The 25,270-nt window shown below is 41.2% G+C and overlaps 1 protein-coding gene across 2 annotated transcripts in view; it reads right to left on the reverse strand.

Moving 5' to 3' along the window:
• Positions 1-25,270, reverse strand: part of cstpp1 (centriolar satellite-associated tubulin polyglutamylase complex regulator 1) — a 327,290-nt gene that overhangs the window by 227,164 nt on the left and 74,856 nt on the right. For both annotated transcript variants that reach the window (XM_072592675.1, XM_072592676.1), the window contains exon 2: positions 23,482-23,584. In XM_072592675.1, the coding sequence (XP_072448776.1) occupies positions 23,482-23,584 (103 nt within the window). The remainder of the gene's footprint in view (positions 1-23,481; positions 23,585-25,270) is intronic.

Genomic DNA, 25,270 nt, shown 5'->3' on the forward strand with positions numbered 1-25,270 from the left:
TTAACTGTGCAGCGTAGGATGTCAGGCTGCCGGGATGCACATTCTGCCAATTTGGACTGTGTATTTGTTATTGAATACTGATTTTCTGCAACTTGTGGATGAAGGAAAACACTTGTTATGGCTTTAAGCTTTACACTTGTGTTCTGTCATGGCAACACAGGAAACAAACAATTTTACAAATGGTTGCTTCATGTACTGCACAATACATCCCACACAATAATCATGTCTACTGCTCATCATGTTGAATACAATGTTCAGCCTGATGTCTGAGCAATCAGACTCGTCATCAGCCAACCAACATTGTTATTTAAAGGGGCAGCATCCAAATTGCAAGTGACTTGCTTTGGGGTATTCAGGTGTGTTTCTAGAAGAGCTTTAGTGGCTTGCTGCTTCCTGACTGCAAGGTCAGAGGAGTTTTCTCCCGTGTCTGTAAGCAACAACTGACAGTCATATTCCCTGAGGTCTTTATTCCATCATCACTATACTCCAAAATTCCCCACTTTTGACAGCCCAATCCTAAAACAGAAACCACTTACAAACCTTTCCATAACAACACATCCATTAACAACTACAGAATCAAATCCTTGACTCCACACTTCCCCTGAAAGTCTATGGAGGGTCTTTGCCTGGCCTCATGCTCCTAAGCGTTGCTACCTGAGTGATTGAAGCATAGTTGTTACAAAATTGTTCATCTTCACTGCCAAAACTGCAGTCTTGCGGGACATCTAGATGTCCACGACCAGCAGCATCTTCCCACAAGCCAACCCACCAAAATTCTCCATCTGAGCCCCCTACAGCTGAAGTTGTCGGCAGCCTTGCTCTCTAGGGAGCTGACACACATGCTGTCCTTCCCCCACTTGCTCGGCTACAGTCTACTGGTGCCAAAGGTTTTCTTACAGTATTTGCAATCATATTCTGGTTGTGTAAACTATTCTTGATGCATCTGCAACTTATTGAGAATGTGCAATTCTGTGATAGAAAAAATGTCACAGCAGATTATGTTGAGCATGAAATGTGCATGACATAACTACTAAAATACGCACCTCCATGGTAAGTGGCAGCTGTAACGTGAACTTGCCAGTACAGATTCCATGGTGCACACAAAATTAGACTAACATGCAGAGCCTAGTTCTTATTAATACCTAGTTCTTATTAATACAAAGCAAACAGAATCAGATCTGCATTGCAAGCGAGTTAGAAATGGATACTACTCAAGATAATTATTTTGTTTAGCTATTTTCCAGGCAACTTACATTTTCTCTGTCTCCAAAACTCAAATTTAAGGCAACTGACTTTGTGACTTCAGCTATCCAGTAACATTTTATGCATCTCAAAACAATGTGCAATTAGGAAATTTCTGAATGTGTTCTTTTACTAGATTCTCCAGTTACTATAAAACATATAACTTCAATGAAGAAAAATCTGGACATTCAGCAGACTACAGAGGTCTTGTCAAAGGTTCAGATGTCAAATCTCAACAGAAAAGCTCAACTAGTTTTTTTAACCATTACTTGAACCCTGAGATTACAACCGTGAAATAGCTGACATTTGTTCACCGCTTCTGGTAAACGATACTGTATTAATTTTGCTTTTGCCCATAACAGTTTGCAGCAGAAACATTTTATTGAAAGCATGCAGCTTTACCAGCTGGTAATAAGTTCCTCGTTAAGAACAGTCTGAGCATACACCAAGAGATTTTTGTGAGACAGAGAAATTTGAGAGAGGTAGTCTTAAAAGGAGCAATATTTTAAGAAGAGATTGGCACCAGTCTATGTCAGTGCTTCCCAAACTTAATCCCACCTTGACTCCTTGCTGAGACTTGAAAATTGCCATGAGTCCACATTGAGAGCGGAGTTGGACAGAAATTGGTGAGAGGTTGGTGTGGGAGGTTTAGCATAACGGGAAATGTTAAAACTACAGGACTCCTTTAAAAGCTTACCTTATCACAGTTCTTGACTAGTCTCAAAGATCTGTCTGTTAGACCATGATCAACATTAGGAAAGAATACAAAGTTTTAAAGGGACCTTGCAGCTATTAGCAATCAATCTGGCTCCATTACAGCCTTGAAACCCAACACCCCAAAGTCTTGTTTCAGGAGTCCATTGGTAGTTGTGACCCGCAGTCTAGGAAATCCTGGTCCAAATGCACATGAGAGTCATCAGGTCCACAATCCAAACCCATACAGCGACTGACAGCTGGACCATAACCACAGGTCACTGGGCTGTAGCCTTCTGCCACTCTAAGGTCAGTCCTGCTGACCGCTCAGGCTGGCAGTTTTCTTCTGTCATTCCATCATAAGGAGGGGAGGCAATGGCCCAGTGGCATTATCACTAGTCCATTAATCTGGACACCCAGGGAATGATCTGCGGAGCTGGATTCAAATCCTGACAAGTGGTGGAATTTGAATTCAATAAAATTCTGGAATGAAAAGTGAAATGATGACTGTGGAACTGTTGTTGATTGTCATAAAAACATGATGCCATTAGGAAAGAAAACCACTATCCTGAACTGGGCTTGGCCTACACTCCAGATCCACAACAATGTAATTGACTCTCAACTGCCCTCTGGGAAATTAGGGATGGGCAATAAATGCTGACCTAGCCAGTGACACCCACATCTTGTGAATGACTTTTAAAAAGCAAAGCCTTTAGCTATCTCTACGTTACTGTTCAGAACTAAATGTTTCTGTCCCTCTTCCTTACTCCCTACTTTAAAACCCTATAAAATCACTCTCTTTGATCAATAAGAATTGGCTCTTATGTCACCACCATCTTATCCCCACCTCCCGGGCAGAACTTTCAATAGTGTGTGGAGACACGCATAAACGTGGGAAAGACTTTCAATGAGAGGCCGGATGTGTTTTCTCGTGCAATTTCATTCTTCTCTGTTTCTACATATTCGTACATAAGTAAAACACCAAACTTTATGACCAAGACATTCGAAAACTTGCCAGAACCTTCCAGGTTCCAACATATGGGTTCAATATATAAAAGGCCACCTGGACAGCAGTGAACTCTCTCCAAACCAGGGTGTTGCTGCAGAGGTCAGTACCAGCGACAGTTCTACAGAACATGGCTCCAATGTTGCAAGAGAATGAATGATTCACTAAGTTCTGCCAGATGATGTACCACTGTCCACCCAATGCTTTATGCTTATATGAATTTGAGTGAACTTTATAAGGTTGCCATTGTAGAGATCTGTCTCACAGAAGGTTGGATATCAGGTATCTCCATCAGATGTCTCATGTATAATCAAAGTCTGTCGATTCTTTGCACCAATCCTGGCACTACCTGGTACTCCCTTGCACATGTCTGCCAAGATCCACACCTAAAAAATAAAAAAAGCTACAACATTTAACAACTCACGTATGATGGATAGACAGAGGATGATTCCCCTGGCTGAGGAATCTAGAATTAGTGATCACGGTCTCAGGATATGGAGTAGGCCCTTTAGGACTGAGGTGAGGAAACATTTTTCACTCAGAGGATGGCTAACCTGTGTAATTTACTACTATGGAAGGCTGTAGAGACTGTGTCACTGTCTATATTTAATAAAGGGATTGTTTTTTAAAAAATATTAAAAGGCATTAAATATGGAAAGAAAACAGGTATATGATATTGAGATGGGGATCAGCCATGATCAGATTGAATAGCAAAGCAGGTTTGAAGGGCCAATGGTCCACTCCTGCTCCTGGTTTCTATGAGGTTACTGACCTTTCATTACAACTAGTTCCAAAGAACAAGAGATGCACCCTGGACTTGAAGCAAGAGACTTTGGGTGGGCCCAGCTAGGAGACACCAGTGAGGGTAGGGGTTTATAATGTTGGACCTGTGTCCAATATGAATGGGAGGTCCCCCAAAAGACCAGTCTGAGAGGTAAGCAGCAGTTTACCTACCCATAAACCATTCCCTGCAGGCTGCAAAATTACAGCGGAGGTAACGTGAAGCCCTTGGGTGCCTGTTAATTGGCAGAATGAATTTACATTTACTTTGTCTCAATAACATCTCAGTACAAACTTCAGAAAACTATTCTAAATGGATGCATGTGACATTTTGTCTTGCAAAATGTCTCTCAGGGCCTTTCCACTTCAGCCACACTAATTGCTACTGTTCAACCTTTCACCTCCTGACTGCTGAGACAACGCAAAAATCTGCTGGCCCATGAAATGGGTTTCCTCTTCATCAGGTTTACTTCCTAAAACATGCAAAACAGTATGCACCAAACAAAAGACTTGGGCAAAACAGAGATGTGTAGAGATTAACTTTGCACTGGCAATCCAGTCTTTAATGTGCTTATTTTTAGCACAGAAGTAACATCTTTTTTGAAAGTTGCTAAGTACAATTGATCAGTACTCCTATGAACTTTTCAAAACTGAAGTGCAATGATTTATAATTATCAGAATATTTTCAGTAAACATTTATGACAATAAAATTTGGCTCCACAGCACTGCACAGCCAACATGACCTGAAAAGGAAACACTGAAACATGGAAAATTGGATGGGGAGAGGCCTTTTGAGCCTGCTGTTATTCAATACAACCATGGCTGATCATCCAACCCAATGTCCCGTTCCAGTTTTCTCCCCGTATCCTTTGATCTCTTTAGCACTAAGGACCATACCTAATTTTTTCTTGAAAAAATTAAATGTTTTGACCTCAACCATTTTACGTGACAGAGAATTTCATATGCTCACTACACTGACTGAAGTAATTTCTCCTCATCTCAGTCGTAAATGGCCTACTCTGCACCCTTAGACCATAAGCCCAGGTTCAGAATTCTCCCATCATTGGGAACATCCTTTCTGTATTTACCCTGTCTACACCTGTTAGAATTTTATAGATTTCTGAAGGCAATCACTACTCAATTCTTCTAAACTCTAGTCAATATATTCCTAAATACCACACGCTGAGCTACTGGTACAACAACTATCGCAGCCCTTCGTTGCAGTATGCCATACAGCCATCAGACGCTTTGACCTAAAGTTAGTTATAATGCCAAGCTGTCTTTTAGGTTGATTTCACGCCGAACAGTGCAGGTCCAGTGAAACTCATTTGCTTACCATTCACAATTGATCATGTGTTCAGCTGCAACAAGCAGTATTGTGATGCCTCCAACTTTCTGTTGCTTCACTCTAAGTATTAGCATTGCCCAACAAATATCTGCGACTGTCTGCTACAGGGGCTATAGGTGCTGTCCCTCTGAGTGAGCAACACAAGAGACCTGAAGCTGCAGACAAGGGAAGCTCCACACACAGAGTGGAGGAGAAGGGTTTTATCTACCAGGGATTTTAAAGGAGTATTTCTCATACCTCTACCCCACTCAGGACATTGCCTGAGGCATCTGCGACTCACAAAGGTGTTGACCACATAACAGTTGCCAACTCCTTTAATAGAACCTGCAGCCATACAACAAGGTGGGCACTACAGTGCAATTGGGCATCAAGATTACTGCTATTCTTATCACCTATGCAACCAGATCCTTCTAGTGCGAGAAGAAAACATTATAAACACGTCTCAATTCACCATCTATTGCTATATCTGAAAGATGACAGAGTCTCTGTAAATGATGAGAGGAAAGCTTATCATTTTGTCCCTAAACAGGTAGAATAGGTTGAACAGGCAACTGGCTTTGCCAGAGCAACGGGATTTACAACTTTGCAAAAAACCACAGCGCAAATGTAGTTCCTCCTGCCCCATATGCAATTGGGAAGCAGAAGCAGGAATCTTGTAGGATTTAACCCCAATAATGTGCAGTTGGAGTGCAATCTCATCCAAAGTATTGTGCTTGTGATGGCTGCTATCGTGGTAGCATCCACGATGCCTAACACCCTGAGTATGTCCTGTCCCACCAGCAGGACAGGCCCAGCAGAGGTGGTGGCACAACAGTATGCAGTCAGGATGGGAGTCCTTGAAATTGACCCTAGACGCCATGAAGTCTCAGGGAAACATAGTCAAGGAAAGCGCCTGCTGATTATTACATACTATCCTCCTTCAGCTGATGTCCTCCATGTTGATGGTGGTGTGTTGCTTTCCTGAATAGCTGCAGTCTGTGTCTTACAGATCGGCTGATTAGGGAGGGAATTCCAGGATGGTGTCCCAACAATTCTGAAGGAACAGTAACGTATTTCCAAGTGAGGATGCTGTACACTTTGGAGGGTGGTATGCATGTATCTGGTACCCTTGTCCTTACAGTTGATCGCAATCATGGGTTGTAAGGCGATGTCTAAGGATCTTTGGTGAATCTCTGCACTCCATCTTATAGGTGGTACACAATGCTGCTAAATAGCATCAGTGGCAGAGTGTAGATGTTAGCAGATGTGGTGCCAATTTAAGCAGGCTGCTTTGTCCAGTGAAGAAACAATGGGTTAAAAGCAGAAAAGTGGACTAGATGATTATCAGATCAGCCATGAATGGCAGAGCAGGTGGATCGAATGAATAATTTTGGTTGTGAAATTTTATGGTATTACAGTAACAGCCAATTTATGATAAATCGGTCAAGATATACTACCCACAACCGAGGAGGGACCATGCTGGCCAATCACAGTCTGATCCATCTTGCATAGTTCGTCACTTCATCTTGTTTGAAGAGCACACCTCTCGACACGCAGGTTGGTCTCTGGAGTTTAAGCCACCAAAGTTTTGAATTTCATTGTATTTATATGATCTTTAGTGTGGCTGACCATATCATCCAAATGTGTCTGTTCATAACTGGTTGGATTTCGCTGCTGCAACTTAACATTGGCCCACTGGGCTGACTTCCATCCATTAATTATTCTTACTTTGGATGCATGAGTCAAGGCCAGGGCTTCCTCTTTTTTCTGCTGCCTGTATCAGCAGTCCTGTGTCTTCGTGGGTTTCTTTTTCCCTTTCCTCATGTCGGCATTTCTTGGGGGCCCCTCTTCTCCAATCTTGTGGACTCATTGCTATATCACATGGCTGGTCCAACAATGTAGCAGCTGTGCACACTGCTGGTGCCTCCCAAGAACATTTATTCAGTCAGCGACGTAGATTGTTCATGGCTGAAGTCATTCAAATTATGTTGGAATTGAAAAATATTCTCAGGGATTTACAATGGATCATCTCCATGCTTCTTGCTTGAAGGAATCGTATGTGTATTTCCAAGGATGCAATGGAAGTTAGTTATGCTTAAGATTAATATTTGAGCAGTTAATGTGATTTAAATTTTGAAATTTCCGTCCAAAGTCTGCCAGATAAATTAATAGGAGGCCTTGCGAACAGCAACCAACTAAAAGGAAAACCAATTGGAACAGCACCATTATGCCATCACAGCTGATCTGAAAACATTCTTGATTGAATTTGAATACTCAATTTTCTTACAACATATATATAAGGGAGACAAAGAATACACAGTTGCAGTAGGGTTGATCTTGCATCCTGAATGATCAGGTACACTGAAATTACGGCAAGAAAATATGTTGCTACTCTTGAGCAGTCAATGTTGAACATGTATTCGCCACACGAGCCATGGCTCTGATCCAAGTATCTGCCCTATTCATATGCCTTTTCATCATCCTATTCCTTGAATCACCTCTCTAAACTATTTTTACATGCTGTCATGGTTGCCTCATTTGCAATGGATGCCATTAAAATGTTGCCACAATTAGAATTTGTATCAAAGAACATAGAAGCAACCTTACACAGCTCTGGTTAGCAGTATGGGATTTCATAAAGAATTTGCTGTGACTTTATCATATTGCACCGGTGCGGTAACATGGAGTGAGTACAATGGCATACAAATTAGACCCAGACAATCCATGTTGATCCTTACACAAACAGAAATCTTATGAAATTCCATGTGTCTGCTTTGTGCCTATACTACTCTATCCCCTTTCAATCAACAACATTTCTGATTTTCTCTCAGATAGTGACCTATTAGGTGCTCAGTTCAGAACATTCCATAACCTCAGAACTGCAGGATAGCAAGATGGCAGTGAGTCTGATACGTAACATGCACCATCAGGAAAAGGAAGAAGGAGATCATTGGTAAAGGGGAAAACAAAATAACCTGAACTCATTCAGCTGTAAAGCAGCAACACTGACAGAAAGACATTCAGCCAATCTCCAGACGGCCCGGTTCAGATCAAGGAGTTAATGTGTGGAACATTTCAGCCATACCCATTAACAAAAGGACAATTCATCTATTTTCCCTCCACAGAATGAATAAAGTCGTTTTCTCAACAATCATAAAAGTAAGTTCGTCATAGTAAGTTTTTCCATTACAGGTAGGACATTTCAAATAGGACACTCACCTTAAGATGGGCAAACTTGTAGAAAAACCTGAAGGAGAATTTTTATGAAGTTAAAACAATCAAAACTAGAAATAACAAATGCTTTAAAAAGAATAAAATTTATTAGTCTAATGCAAATTTCAGAACATTCAGTGGTTCAATAATTTTAGACCAGAACAGTTTTCTGCTTTTTTTTTCAACCATTTTGTTTCTACTGGGAGCCATCAACTTATTTATTTCTATTTATTGCTGCATTGCTTTGCCAATATCTGATCTAATGTTTACAATTTCTAAACATTATACGTTTTCAATGTTCCACTTCACACATCATTTACAAAGTACAGAGTCACTTATATAACAGGCCAGATTTCATACGTTGTTTGGGAAGCATAATTGGATTTCATACTGTCTTGTGGTCATTTTGATGACAGTAATGGGACTATTTGTTTCTTAGCAATTTAATGCAAAGCAGAGAGGGATGGCAGGCGGGTGTTTTTCACATTGGAAGGAAATGTACAGTCACTCAGGGGTCACACCACTGCACATTTTGATTTACATAAATGGCTAAGACTGAGGTTAAGGAGTTCGCAGATGACACAAAAGCTGGAAATGCAGTAAAATGTAAGGAGGAGAGTGATAGACTTTTGCAGGACATAGATTTAGGAACTAGGCAAATGCATGATAGTTATAATTTAATGCAGAGAAATGGCAAGCGAAGCACTTTGGAAGGAAGAATCAGCAGAGGCAATAGATCTGCAAGAGAACAATTGTAAATGAAGAGAGTTGGGTATGCACATATCCAGGTTTTCACAGATTACACGAAGAATCAAGATAACTACTAAAAAAGGCACATGGGATTCTTGACTTTACAACAACCAGAGGCATGGAGTATAAAGTGTGTCAAGCACTTAGTTTTAGCTGAAATGTTACTTCCAATTCTGGGAAATATACTTTAGGAAAAAATGCCAATAGAGTGGCACGGTGGGTCAGTGGTCAGCACTGCTGTCTCACAGCACCAGGGTCCCAGGTTCGATTCCAGCCTCAGGTGACTATCTGTGTGGAGTTTGCACATTCTCCCTGTGTCTGTGTGGGTTTCCTCCGGGTGGTGCCTATCAATCCAAATGAATTCAGCAAGAATCAATATCTAATGAGACAAGGCTATATAAAAAAAAAATGGGTTTTATGACTGCACTTGAGAAGGCGGTGGTAAGCTTCCTTCTTGAAGCCATTGTAGCCCTTGGGATGTAGACATATCCATATATACATATACACACCCACATACATAAATTCAGGCTAAAGGGAAACAAATGGCATTAAGCTCTAGTATTCATTCAGCGAAATAATGTAGGCATAATGGGTCAGGAGGGTCTTCTTTGGCACTGGAAATATTCTGTGATTCTGAAACCGTGAGTGCATGTCCAAAAAGGGAGGCAATGGTCTAATTGCATTATCGCAATCCAGACACTCTGCTAATGTTCTGGGGACATTCCGGTAGATTTTGAAATTTGACTTCAATAAAAAAACCTGGAATCAAGAATCTACCGATGACCAGGAAATCTGCCATTCTCACCTGGACGAGTCAATATGTGACTCCAACAATGTGGTTCTCTCTCAAATAGCTGAGCAAGTTGTATCAATTGCTGCAGAGTCTCAACGAAGAAATGAAACCAAATGGACCACTTGTTATCAACCTAAACACCGGAAAAGAAAACAGCAGAAACAGCCCTGTCAATTCTGCAAACTGCCTTACTAACATCTGGGGGCTAGTGCCAAAATTGGGAGAGCTGTCTCTCAGACTATTCAAGTAACAGCCTGGCATTGTCATACTCATGGAATTATACCTTACAATGTCCCAACATCACCATCCCAGGATATGTCCAGTCCTTTAGTAGGACAGACCTGGCAGAGATGGTGGCACAGAGGTATACAGTCAAGAGGGAGCTGCCCTAGGAGTCCTCAACATTGACCCCAGAACCCATGAAGGCTTATGGTTTCAGGTTAAATCTGGTCAAGGAAATTTCCTACTAATTGCCATTTACGATCCTCCCTCTATTGATGAGTCAGTCACTTCCTGAAGAAGGGCTTATGCCCAAAACGTCGATTCTCCTGTTCCTTGGATGCTGCCTGACCTACTGCGCTTTTCCAGCAACACATTTTTAAGCATGAATCAGTCACTCCCATGTTGGCCAACACTTTGTGGAGGAACTGAAAATGTACTCTGGGTAAGGGATTTCAATGTCCAATGTCAAGAGTGGCTCAGCAGCAGCACTACTGATTGAGCTGGTAGGGTACTAAAGGACTGCAGCAAGTGGTGAGGAAACCAACAAGAGGGAAAGACATACTCAACGTCATCCTTACTAATCTGCCAACTGAAGATGCATCCATCCAAGATAGTATCAATAAAAGTAACCACCAAACAGTCCTTGTGGAGATGACGTCTTGCCTTCACATTGAGAATATTCTCATCGTTTTGTACAGCGTTATCACCATGCTAAATGGAATAGACTTCAAAAAGATTTTGTAAATTCAAGACTGGGCATCTATAAGGTGCTGTGGGCCATCAACAGCAGCAGAATTGTGTAATCCAGCGCAACATGCAACCTCATGGCTCAGCATACCCCCCACACAACCATTACCATCAAGCCAGGGGATCAATCCTGGTTCATTAGATTAGATTAGATTAGATTACTTACAGTGTGGAAACAGGCCCTTTGGCCCAACAAGTCCACACCGACCCGCTGAAGCACAACCCACCCATACCCCTACATTTACCCCTTACCTAACACTATGGGCAATTTAGCATGGCCAATTCACCTGACCTGCACATTTTTGGACTGTGGGAGGAAACCGAAGCACCCGGAGAAAACCCACGCAGACACAGGGAGAATGTGCAAACTCCACACAGTCAGTCGCCTGAGGCGGGAGAGTGCAGGAGGGCATGTCAGAAGCATCATCAGACATACCTAAGAATGAGGTGTCAACCTCGTGATGCTACCAAACAGAACTAGCTGCATGCCAAACAGCATAAACAGCAAGTGACAGACAGAGTTAAATGATCCCACAACCAGGACATCAGATCGAAGCTCTGCATTTCTGCCATATGCAGTCATGAATGGTGGTGGACATTTAAACAACTCACTGGAGAAGGATGCTCCACAAATAACCCGTCCTCAATGATGGAACAGCCCAGCACATCAGTGCAAAAGATAAACTGAAGCATTTGCAGCAATCTTCAGCCAAAAGTGCCAAATGGATGGCCCATCTCCGCCTCCTCCAGTGGTTCCCAGCATTAGAGATACCAGTCTTCGGCCAATTCAATTCATTCCACGTGATATCTAGAAATGGCTGGAGGCACTGAATATTGCAAAGGCTCTGACACAATGTTCCTGAGGACCTGTGCTCTTGAATTTGCTGGTCCCCAGGCCAAGCTCTTCCAGTGCAGCTAGAACACTGGCATCTACCCGATGATGCTCAGGTAAGTCCAGTACACAACATGCAGGACAAATCTAACTGAGCCAATTACTGCCCCATCAGACTACTCACGCTGATCAGTGAAGTGATGGAAGGCGTATCAACAGTGCTATCAAGCAGCACTTACTCAACAATAACCTGCTCAGTGATACTCAGTTGTGTTCCACTAAGATCATTCAGCTCCTGACCTTGGTTGAAACAAGGACAAAAAAGAGCAGAATTCTAGAAATAAGGTGGGAGAGACAGCTCTTGACATCAAGGCTGTATTTGACCGAGTGTGGCATCATGGAGTCCTAGCAAAATTGGAATCAATGGGCATTAGGGAGCAAATTCTCCACTGGTTGGAGTCAGACCTGGAGCAAAGGAAGATAGTTGTGGTTATTGGAGATCAGTCATCTCAGCTCTAGGACATCTCTGCAGGGGTACCTCAGGGTAGTGACCTCGGCCCACCATCTTCAGCCTCTTCAATGACCTTCCCTCCATCGTAAGGTCAGGAGTGGAGATGTTTGACAACAATTGCACGATGTTCATCACAATTCATGACTCCTCAGATACTGAAGCCGTCCACGTTCAAAATCAACAAGATTTGGACAATATCTAGACTTGCTCTGACAAGTAACATTCACACCACACAAATGCCAGGCAATGACCATCGCCAATAAGAGACAATAAGGGCGGCACGGTGGCACAGTGGTTAGCACGGCTGCCTCACAGCGTCAGAGACCCGGGTTCATTTCCCGCCTCAGGCGACTGACTGTGTGGAGTTTGCACGTTCTCCCCGTGTCTGCGTGGGTTTCCTCCGGGTGCTCCAGTTTCCTCCCACAGTCCAAAGATGTGCAGGTCAGGTGAATTGGCCATGCTAAATTGCCCGTAGTGTTAGGAAAGGGGTAGATGTAGGGGTATGGGTATGGGTGGGTTACGCTTCGGCGGGGCGGTGTGGACTTGTTGGGCCGAAGGGCCTGTTTCCACACTGTAAGTAATCTAATCTAATCTAATCTAATCTAATCTAAAAAAACTGCCCTCTTGACATTTGATGATGCTACCATCACTGGGTATCCCTTTATCAACAAAGTTGGGGTTAGCATTGACCATCAACTCAACTCATCAGATAAGCTGCCATGGGGCAGCACAGTGGCTCTGTGGTTAGCACAACTGCCTCACAGCACCAGGGTCCCAGGTTCAATCCCACCCTTGGGCAACTGTCTGTGTGGAGTTTGCACATTCTCCCAGTGTCTGCATGGGTTTCCTCCGGGTGCTCCAGTTTCCTCCCACAGTCCAAAGATGTGCAGGTTAGGTGAATTGACCATGCTAAATTGCCCATAGTGTTAGGTACATTAGTCAGAGGGAAATGGGTCTGGATGGGTTACTCTTCAAAGGGTCGGTGTGGACTTGTTGGGCCGAAGGGCCTGTTTCTACGCTGTAGGGAATCTAATCTAATCAGACAAACATATTGGCTACAACAGCAAGTCAAGGGCTAGGAATAAAGTGCTGAGTAATTCATCTCCTGACTCCCCAAAGCCTGTATATCATCTACAAGGCACAAATCATGAGTGTAATGGATTACTCCCCAGTTAACTGGATGGGTGCAATTCCAACAACACTCAAGAAGCCTGACAGCAGACAGAACTAAGCAGCCCACTTGATTAGCACCACATCTACAAGCATCCACTCAGGAGCAGCAGTGTGTACTATCCACAAAATGCATTACAGAAATTCACCAAAGATCCTTAAACAGCTCCTTCCAAACCCACAATCACTTCCATCCACTATCCCGACTTGGAAATATATCACTGTCCCTTCACTATATCTGCCTCAAAATCCTGGAATTGCCTCCACGAGGGCATTGTGGATCTACCTACAGTATTCCACTGCAACAGTTTAAGGAGGCTGCTTACTACCATCTTCTCAAAAAATGCTGGCCCAATCAGTGACCTCCACATCCTACATGGGAATAATCTTTTTAAAAACTTAAGAAGCTCAATGCAATCAGGACAAAGCCTGATTAGGATCCCATCCACCACATTCAACATTCACTCCCTCCATCATCGATGTACAGGTATTGTAGTGTTTACCAATTACAAGATACACTGCATCAATTCACCAAAACTCCTTCAACAGCACTTTACAAATGTGTGACCTTGGTATGCACACTGGACTTCAGTAGTTCAAGAAGGCAGCTTGCCACTACTTTCTCAAATGCAATTAGCATATGTTGACCTAGCCAACAATACTCATATCACATCAATGAATAAAACAAAATTATGCATTGCAAGACTGGACACTGGTCCCAAATCATGCTGTTTTGTTGAACATTATTTTCCTTACTTTGCACAACATCATAAAGGACATAAATACCAATAAAATCAGAGGCCCACAACATGACAAAACTATGAAATCCTTCAATTCTGTCTGTTTGTACTGAACTCTAAAGGTCATCTGTGGCCGTATCATTAAAAGCTATTTACAGGATGCATATTTACATGGCATTCTTCATGACCTCAACATTTTCCAAACCACACTTACAGATAATAAGTACTTCACTGGACCACCAGACTCGAATTTGTACTCATACCAACAGAATTTCTTTTCTCATGATTAAAAAGAAACTTCTAAAGATTCACGCTGTGAGATAAAATAAATGAAATTGCACACAGTTTAAATTTGGGTTATTGATGTATGGGCTCTGTGTATTTGAAGTCAATTATTGATTTGTAATAATTTCTGTAGCCATAGTGAGTTCTTTTAAAAGAGTTTGAGAGAGCTACTTTGGCAGCACTAATGAGTTTTGTTTATCCCAGGATGTTTTATAATTTAGCAAAAGTCTGTTTGAAATTTCTAAGCTTTATGTATTTTTCCAAGTTAGGGAAACACTCATAGCTTGGTGGAAGAGACTTGAAGTTTTAGTTTTGGGCACTTCAGTGAAGTCCTTGGATGAAGATGTTCGTATAGAATAGTGTTCCTGAGAATAGGACAATAAACTAAAACTAGATTACCTCACAGTATGGATTACTCATAGTCCCAAACCAGAAGGATTAGGTTAAATACCTGAAGAGGTTACTTGAAGTTGAATACGCTTAAGATCTGCTTAATGATAGCTTCAGCAAGGAATTATGAGTAATTCCAGTTTTGGAGTTAAAATCACAGTTAGCTTAATTCTATCAAGGTCTTCTCGAGTGAGATTACTGTACAAGGGGTGCTTGAAAGTACAACACAAGGGATTTTTTTGGGAATTTGTAAGGAGCATTTTGCAATTAATTTACTGTATGTTTAAAAATATTTTGATTTGCATTATGAGTAAATAGTTTGGTTTATTATACTTTTTCATCTTTTTTAGTTAGTAAATATCTATTTTAATGTTAGAACAAAAGCAGTAACATCACACACTCCTGTTTCAGTGATAGACCACCTCACTAAAACAAAACAAAAACAAAATATGATCTGTCAAGCAAGGTTTAAGTCTGAGATCTGACTTGTCTAGTAATAACATCGGATCATCAAAATGCACAAAATGGAACAAAAAATGGAGAATGGCGCAAAGGCTGTTGCTTATCCTGAGGGTATATTCATAAATCCTGCGATAATCAGATGCAATGGAAAGAGTTAATGGCATCTGGGATAACAGCAAATGATCAAATGTTCTAAGTAGGTACTTGTGACCTCCAGGCCTTGTGTCCTCCAGTTTACACAGGTCACTAAGCTCAATAATACAGACGCTCAACAGCTGTAAGCAGCTAAAAGGGTCCATTAATTATATTAGAAATTAGAGGTTATCAGCTCATTTCCTTTCAAAGGCATGTCCCTACTGAAAACTTGTTTGGTCAAGGACATTGTTTGCTTGATAAACAAAGCAGTAAACTGACATTTATCATCTAACTCACTGGGATCCCTGTATACTCACCCATGGAATTATGTAAACGGATGTCCTTTCTTTTATACATTTCCTCCTTAAATTCAAGTGACTTCAATAAACAAAATGCATGTTTGGCATTCCCACTAGAATTATATATTAGTTGCTTGCATCAAGATATTTATTAATGACTTTGAAAAAAGTTGAATCTCTTTTTGAGTTTACAGACTAGAAACCAAAAGAACACCCCCAGAAGAATTAGTTTTATATATTGAACACTGAAAACCACATCATCATTTTTGTATTAGCAACTTTAAGTATAAATACTATATTATACAGTTTTGTGGATTTTTCAATTCTTGAGATTTGACTTTTAAAAAGCTTAAAAACTTTCGAGGAAGATTTGAATATTGGATTTGGAGATAAAGTTTTTGCTTTTTGAAGTAGGTTATATACTTATTTAATTCCTATCACTGCAAAAGAATGTAATGGCTACCTGCAAAGTTTGAAATATAAATAAAGCAGAAAGCAATGAGGCTTATTTTTCATGAAATGCTGAATTAGCTTACTTTCATTCAGTAATGCTTAGAATTGTTGTTGTTATACAGTATAGGTATGTGTGCGTCTAACAGCTTGGTCAAACTATTATGAATACATTGAGCAATAATCATTGTAAATGTTCGATTAGAGATGCAAATCAAGAAAACGAATATAGAGACTTCAATAGAGATTTTAGCACTCAGTATGTTCATCTTAACAATAGTTTAAGGCTCAACAAATAATTTATTGTCCAAAAATGACATCACTCAACAATATTACCTTCTAAAATAATTCTTTGCAATGTTTTCATTACGTGCTGTAGCTGTGGGATGTTTGAGGAGACCTGGAATATAAGATGATTCTCAAGCAAGGATATACCTGCCTTGGAGAAAGTGCAACAAAAGTTCCTCAGAATGATCCATAGGATAATGGGATTAGCCTATGAGGAAAGAATAAGGAGACTGGGCCGATATTCTCGAGTATTTTGAAGAATAAGAAGCGATCACATTGAAGAGTACAAATTCTTATGGGATTTGACAGAGCAGATGCAAGATTGATGCTTTCTCTGGCAAGGGCTAGCAAAGATCAGGGGACACAATCAGATGCAGGCCATTTAGAAGTAAGACGAGGAGAAATTTCTTCCCTCAGGGGAAATTCTCTACACCAGGTGGCTGTGAAAGCTCAGTCAGTCACTCAGTATATTCAAGATAGAGGTTGATAGATTTCTACATATTAAGTATATCAAGGAGTGTTGAGATGGTGAGAGAGAAAATTGGAGAGATAATGAAATTATAGTATATGCTACTGGTTAATAACCCAAAGACCCAGGCTGATGCTGTGGGGACACAGGTTCAAATCTCAATACACAGTTGGTGGAATTTAAATTCAATTAGTAATTCTAGAATTGAAAACTAACCACAGTAATGGTGACTACAAAACTACTATACTGCCCTCAAAATCCCATCCAGTACTCTGATGCCCTTTCAGGATGGAAATCTGCCCATGCTGACCTGGTCTGGCCTACATGTAATCCCAGATGCGATTGACTCTAAATTGCCTTGTGAAATGGCTAACAAGCTATTCAGTACCAGGACAATTAAGGATTGGCCTTGCCAGCAAGGAGGAGAAAGTGAGGACTGCAGATGCTGGAGCTCAGAGTCAAGAGTGTAGTGCTGGAAAAGCACAGCAGGTCAGGCAGCATCTGAGAAGCAAGAGAATGGACATTTCGGGCATAAGTCCTTCATCAGGAAGGGCTGATGCAGTGCTTTTCTAGCACTACACTCTCAACTCTGGCCTTGCCAGCAAACCATATGTGTCATTATGGAATGAATAAAAACAAAATGGTGTTAATGGAGAAAATGACATACTTCTCCTATTTCTTGTGCTGAAATTAGTGATAAGAAGTGTTACAGAATATAGCAAAGCAAAACTTGTGAAACAGAAAGAACAGTATTAATCTAAGGTTAGGTGAAAGAAAATGGCAGGAGTGAATGGAATTTCAAAGGACATGTTCTGGACATGTTCGAAGATAGAATGCACTGCACACTTATTAAAGCAGTGGACTGTCTTCTGGAATATGAATCACCATCTTGATATAAGTTGCAAAAGTGCCAAATTTCTAAATGGGGTGAGTTGCAATGAACTGGGCCAAGATAGCATTGACAATGTTATTTTAGTCAAATTAATAGCATTGTTTGTGCTGGCAACAGAAGACTTTAATATAACTGCTTTAAGCAACTTGTCAACAACAGGTCTCAAAAGATTTTTTTTGAATTGGCAAGGCTAGAGTCTTGACCAACTAATTTAAATGCAAATATAAGCAATATCTAGATACAGATTCAGCCTTCAGGGAAACCCCAGCATTTTATCCCACAGAATCTAGAGAAAACTCCTCCCACACACAAGGCAGAGATACGGAGAAATGTCTCTTCCGCACAATGCCATGAGTCTTTGGAACTCTCTTCCTCCAAAGGCTTTGGAAGAAGGAGAATCTTGGAATATTTTTAATGCAGGAGCAGATAAATTCTTGATTAGCAAGGGGGAATGAAAAGTTATTTGGGGTATTCAGGAACGTGGAATAATCACTTCGGCCACATTCTTATTGAATGAGACAGCAACCTTGAGAGGTCAAGAGGTCAACTTCTGCTCTTAATCTGTATGAACATATGCACACACTACATTGTCATCCTGGTAAGACGACTTTTCCTTAGTGTCAGTAGGGGCTTGTTTAAAATTTCTAACTGTACATCACAACCCTATGTGAAAACAATGATCTCAGATTATGTCTAAACAGAAGGGTTGTACTTATTCATCTTGTGATGTCCACAGATTGGACAATTCCATGATCAGAAAGGATTTGAGTAAAACAAGAAGCCCTTGTTGTCCAGTTACTGCCTTTGGCAACAGTCATTGGCTTGGCACAAATAGAAAAAGAGTCAAATCTGTATCAACTAACCACTAACTTCATTAGTTTAGTTAAAATAGACATACAATTCATACAATTTCATGAAGGAAAAATTAAAAACAGGCATGCAATTCATACACAACTAAATTCTATGCTCACGCTTACTAGGTTTCTCTGATGCTCCCTGAACAAAGAATTTAAAGGCGAATATCCAAGAATAGGAGCACACGCTGACCCGGTGATTCCCCAGGTACTTGATGTAATCTCCACGCTGCCAAGTGTAGGTCCTCAACATTGGCGAAGGTTGATCTCCAGATTTTCACTGCTGGCACGCCCGAAATCCTTCATGTTTATCCTTTTTCCTTATCTTCCCAAACTGTGGTGTCTTACTTCTCCTGGGTTCTGGGTCATTTGAGGAGCCTGGGTCTCTCCACTATAGACTCACCCCATATATTAGTCATTCCTCCGAGCTGACTAGGTTCTAACTGGTTCCAGCCAGTACAAGACAGTGTCTGGGGCCTGGATAACCTGAGTTCACAAGCTGCTGTTTTTATGTTTCAGCAGCCCCTGGCTAACACTCTATAGCTTTAAAATGCAGTTTTTTTTTTAAATCATGTGTAAAACCAGGTTATGACAACTATATTGACAATCTGTATTCAAATCCCAACAGCTCATCATGGCATGTCCCCACCATATCTCCACAACCTTCTCCATCAGTGTCATGGTGGCTCTGTGGTTAGCACTGTTGCCTCACAGCACCAGGGACCTGTCTGTGTAGAGTTTGCACGTTTTCCCCGTGCCAGTGCAAGTTTCCTCAGGTGCTCTGGTTTCCTCCCATAGTCCAAAGATGTGCAGGTTAGGTGAACCGGTCATGCTAAATTGCCCCATAGTAACCAGGGATGTGTAGGTTAAGGCATGGTATATGCAGGTCTACGGGTATGGGGGTGGGTCTGGATGGGATTCTCTTCAGAGGATCAGGTCAAACTCAATAGGCTGAACAGCCTGCTTCTGCACTGTAGGGAATCTATGATCTGTATCACCTGGAACATTTTGTTCTACTAACTCCAGCCTTTTATGAATCCACCTCCTGCTTCAAAAATGCCCTTGAAACCTCACCTTTCCAAAACAAACCTTTGGTCAGCCCTCATTCTTTCCTGCCTGGTTCAGTATCCGTTTTGCACATGCATGACTTAACTTATGCGTGCCAAAGGCAACACACAACCAAACACTTTTGTTCTCTTTTTTCCTTTCATGGAAAATCAGTCACAAAATGTATATGATAGAGCAAAGTTGAAAAGGATAGATTCATTAGAGTAAAGGAAGAAAGGCTGAGTGGGCCAATGTGGTTTGAAGGGTATTTCCCTCTCACTCCAGCTGAAGGCTTCAGTAATGAGTTTCCAAAAGTGGACAAGCTTAAGCAATGGTGAAAATGGAAGAGGCTTCAAGAACAGGATTGAGCGCCGAGATCACAGTGAAATGATTTGAAAATGAGGACTTTAAATTCAACGCATTCCTCTTCTCAGTTTCCCTCTCCCCTTCAAGCCGAACACTGTGCAAGTTTTTAGTCACTTAGAACATCTCCTTTCATTCATTCAATGTTTGTCTGTTGTGCTTCTATGAGCCATTGAAACTAGCTGTGGAAAATAAATGCAAATTATTTCATTGGGTGGTTAGCTAATCAGGCTGTGAAGACAACTATCTTGTAGTGATTCCACATAAGACAAGGTAAAGCTGCCACTATTCCAGAGCATTATGCTCTCGTGAGACAGACACAACTGTTGAAGAGTTAAACCAGAGGGCAACCATGTCTTAGTCAAGGTTGAAAAGATGGGAACTGCATTGTGACTTCAGCCTGTATGGGAATTGAACGCATGCTGCTAGCGTCATTCTGCAATGCAAACAAACCATCCAGCCAACTGAGCCCCACATAAGCAGCAGCTGATAACACTTGTGATCACGCCTTGTGGATCAAGGTTAATCTCTTGGCAAGGATATTGGAAAAAGAACAGTGACCAGGAAACCTTAAAGCAACATGGAGTTAATACTGGCAACATTGAAGAGAAATTGGCAGAAAACATTGGAGACAGAAAGGGATGAGACAGAAAAATCTAGAATTTTCGAACTGTTGTTTGGAGAGTTACCAAGTTAAATGCTCACATCTTTATTTGTTTGTATTTTTTTAAAGTATTGTATAAAATAAACTGAAATATAATTGAAAATGAATATTAAAATAATATTACATCAGTGTCACTGGTTTCAATTTGCACAAGAACAGGTTTAGTTTAAATTACCGTGAAATTAATGGGCTAAGATGAATTCTTTAAAACTACAAAGATGTAAATGCCACTGCTAAACATATGGTACCCATCACACATCAAACTGTTGACACGGAATACAGACATTATATCAAAACATTCTGTCCAACAATAAAAACTTGCACTTTATATCGTGAACTTAATGTCATAAAATACATCCCATGGCACTTCACAGGAGCATTAATAAACAAAATTTGACACTGGGCCATACAAAAAATATATTAGGGAGATGGTCAAAAGCTGAGTCAAAGAAGTAGGGAAGTAGGCTTTGAAAAGTAAGGCGGAAACAGAGGTGGAGAGAGAGGGGGATTTAGCAAAGGAATTCCGAAGCTTAGGGTCTTGGCAGCTGAACAGTGGAGTGATTAAAACGAGGGCCTGTTCAAGATCCCAGATTAAAAGTGCGCATATACGTCAGAGGGTTGTACAGCTGCAGGAGATTACATAGATAGCGAAGGGTGAGACAGCAGACCAATTTGAAAACACGAAAGAGAACTGTATCATCATTGCATTGCCTAACCAGGAGTTAATGCAGCTCGGTGGGTGCAAGGGTGATGGGTACATGAGAACTGGCGCAAGTCAGGACACAGACAACAAGGGCTTTGGATGACTTTAAATTTACTGAGGGTAGAATGTGGGAGGCTGGCCTAGACTGTGTTAGAACAGACAAGTCCAGAAGTGCCAAAGTATAAATTAGAGTTGCAGCAGCAAGCTAAGACAGGATGTTAAGGAGGTGGAGATAGATTGTCTTAGCGATGACACAGATATGTTTCAGAAACACCTTGAGGATAAACATGTCCCCAGAGTTGTGAGAAGACTGGTTCTACCAGGAAAAGGGAAGAACGAGATGTGCTAAGCAAATCCTTGTGGCTAGGATTGAAGACAATGATACCAGGTACAGTAAAAGTGTACCAGGAGCAACTGACTTGGAATCTTTATATAGTATAAAATACATCAACAGTTATCTTGAAAAAGTCACTATAAAGCTTGCATGAGATTCAATTTAATTTTAAAGTGATGAAACAAGCTGAAGAAAACATATTTGTTATTTAATTCACTTAAGGAGGTGCTGGGGAAGCTGAAATGTCTGAAGGCGAATAAACCACCTGGACCAGCGAGACTACTCTCCAGTGATCTAAGGACATTGTAGAGGCATTGGTGGTGATCTTTCAGGAATTACTCGAGTCAGGAAGGATCCCAGAGCACTGGAAAATGATGAATGGAACATGCTGCTTGAGAAGGGAGGGATGCAGTAGATGGGACATCATAGGCAGGTTAGCCTGACCTTGGTTGTTGGGAGGATTTTTACAGTCCATTATTAGGGATAAAATTGCAGAATACTTTGAAGCGCATGGTAAAATAGAAGTGGGTCAGCACGGCTTTGTCAAGGGACAAATCTGTTAGAATCTTTGAGGAGGTCATGTGCAAGTTAGGTAAAAGAGAGGCAGTGGACATGTTCAACTTGGATTTCCAGAAGGCATTTGACAAGGTGCCACACAGGAAGCTGCTAAATTATTTAACAGCACATGGTGTTAGGGCAAGGTACTGCTATAGATAAAGGATTGGCTGTCTGAAGACAGAGAATGGGGATAAAGGAGTCATTTTCAAGGTGGTAACTGGTGAATAGTGGAGGTCCATGGGAGTCAGTGTTGGGACCACAATTATTCATGATATATATTAACAATCTGGACAAAGGAACTGAGGGCACTGTTGCTAAATTTGCAAATGACATGAAGATAGATGAAAGGATAGGTAGTGTTGAAGAGGTGGGAAGGCAGCAGGAGGACTTAGACATGCTCAGCAAGCGGACAAAGAAGTGGCAGATGGAATACCATGTGGGAAAGTGTAAGGTTATACTCTTTTTAAGGAAAAAAAAGAGGCGCAGACAGAATGGAAAGCCTGGGGAACCTGAAGTACAAAGGGTCTGAGCTGAGGATTCTCTTACAGTTAACATGCAGGTTCAGTTGACATTAGAAAAACAAATTATAGCATTAATTTCAAGAGGGCAAGGAATCAAGAGCAGGGATATATTGTTGAGGCTACATAACGATCTGGTCAGACTGCATTTGGAATATTGCGAGCAGTTTTGGGCCCCAGGTCTAAGAAAGAACGTGCTGGCCTTGAAGGGGGTCCAGAGGAGGCTCTCAAGAATGATCCCGGGAATGAAGGGCTTGTCACTTGAGGAGCGGCTAGGGACTCTGAGTCTGTACTCGATAGAACTAAGGGGGGGATATCCCATTACAGAATACTGACAGACTTGGATACAGTGAATGCAGAAAAGATGTTTCCACCAGTTGGAGAGACTAGGACCCGAAGACACATCCTCAGAGTGAAGAGCGTATCCTTTAGTACTGAGATGAGGAGGAATTTCTTCTGATGCTGTCAGATGGTGGTGAATCTGTGGAAGGCCAATCAGTGAACGTATTTAAGACAAAGACAGATAGGTTCTTGATTCTTAGGGGGATCAAAGGTTATTGGTAGAAGGCAGGAAAGGGGTTGAGAAACAGATCAGCTATGATTGAATGGCAAAGCAGGGTCATTGGTCTGAATGGCCTTCTTCTGCTCCTATATTTTATTTACCATAATTTAAATTTAAAAAGTGATTCATTTTTAATAACTGCAGTTCCCATAAATATCACTTAGAAGTATTCCTGTACTTACTATTCAGCGAGGAATCTGGCAATCCCAGACTTACTGAAGTCCTCCTTATATTCCAGCAATTGACTCACTGCATCTTCAATGTAAGTCAAAACATGTGTCTGGCCTGAAAGAGAAGAGAATTATAACAAACAAATTAAACATTCTCTTCATAATAACTGCCATGGCCAAATTTTCAAAACAATTTTTGTTCCTGTTTGACAGAAAGAACTACCCCAAGAGGGTAGTTTGCTTCTTATTCGGCTTCTCTTTAGGTTTGTGCAGGTTAAATACGTACAGGTAGACAAACCAACATTAAACCCGAGAATGGATTTGTGTGGATGCTATGAGCTGACAAGACAACAATACAACAAGAACAGCTACAAACAGTTATCAAACACCAGAACTAACGAAAATAATCTAGCCACATGTTATTTTCTCCTGTAAATCATAGAATCCTTACAGCGTGGAAGCAGGTCATTTGGCCTATAAAATCCACACCTACCCTTCAAGAATCATTCCACACAGACCCAGTCCCCTGCTCTAATCCTGCAACTCTGCATTTCCCATGACTAATCCACCGAGCCTGCACATCCTTACTTGCAATAGTAACAGTATCTGCAAGATGACAGTCATCCTTCAATTCAATGCTGGGTCAGATGAATTTAGGTCTTATATAAATTCTTCCTTTAAAGCTTTCTTGAATTTGCTGTTTTTCCCAATATCGAGAAGAAAGAGGGACATGCGAGAGAGTGAGTTTTGGGGGAAGGGGTGGAGGAGAGAGAGAGAGAGAGAGAGAGAGAGAGAGAAAATGTGTGAGAGAGTGTAAGCGAGAGAGACAAAGAGAGAGAGATGTTTTCTGTTTGTAGGTTCTGGATGATTTTCACTCTCTGCTACTTTTGGCACTTATAGTATTTTAACACACTGCAGTTGAAACAAACATACAGCTGTTGCAAGGCAGAATTTCCATAATTCACAAGATTTTCATCACCTTTGGTCTCAAATTCTCACTCTTATTGCTTCCAAAAAGCAACATTTTACTGCACAGCTCAACAATATGTAACATTACCTCCAAGCTGCCAAAAAACTTTCCTGGTTTTCCAGTTATGGCAGTTGTAGCAACTTCCATTTAAGTCTATAGTCCCAAAAATGAAAATATTTCATCACTTGCAATGGTCATTAGCTGGTACTAATGTAGGACAAAGCTGACTTGCCACTTCCCAGCCTAGGCCTGAATGTTGTGCAGGTTTTGCATTCACAGACCTAGTCAGTGAATATCTAGGCAGTTGTGAATGGAACTAAATTCTGAGCGACCATCAGCAAAGCATTCCCTCTTCTCACTCTGTGATGGAGGGAAGATTATCGATGACAGCTGAAGACAGTTGGATCTGGGACACAATCCTGAGGAACTCTTGCAACAATAATCTGAGGCTAAATCAACTGGGTTCCAAAAATAACAATCATTTTCTTTGGGCTATGGTTCCAGCCCATGGAGAGTTTCCCTGATTCCCAGTGAGTTAAATTTTATTGGAGCTCATTGATTCTAACTCAGTCAAAGTCTTGATGTTCTGTGCAGTGACTCTCGCTTCATCATCAGAATTCAACTTTTTCATCAATCTGTGGATTAAGTTGTAATAAGGTCTGGGGATGAGTGATCCTGGGAACTCAGAGCTGTGAGCTTTTAACATTTAGTAAATGCTCAACATGCCGTATGCCATAATTTTGCTGATGGTTGAGAATAGAATGGGGCCCCTAAATTGGGAATAGATGTTCTCAGGGAAATACACGACAGCAATGTGGAGGTTGTTTAGGA

Source organism: Chiloscyllium punctatum, chromosome 22 (genome assembly GCF_047496795.1).
Source record: "Chiloscyllium punctatum isolate Juve2018m chromosome 22, sChiPun1.3, whole genome shotgun sequence".
Lineage (NCBI taxonomy): Eukaryota > Metazoa > Chordata > Chondrichthyes > Orectolobiformes > Hemiscylliidae > Chiloscyllium > Chiloscyllium punctatum.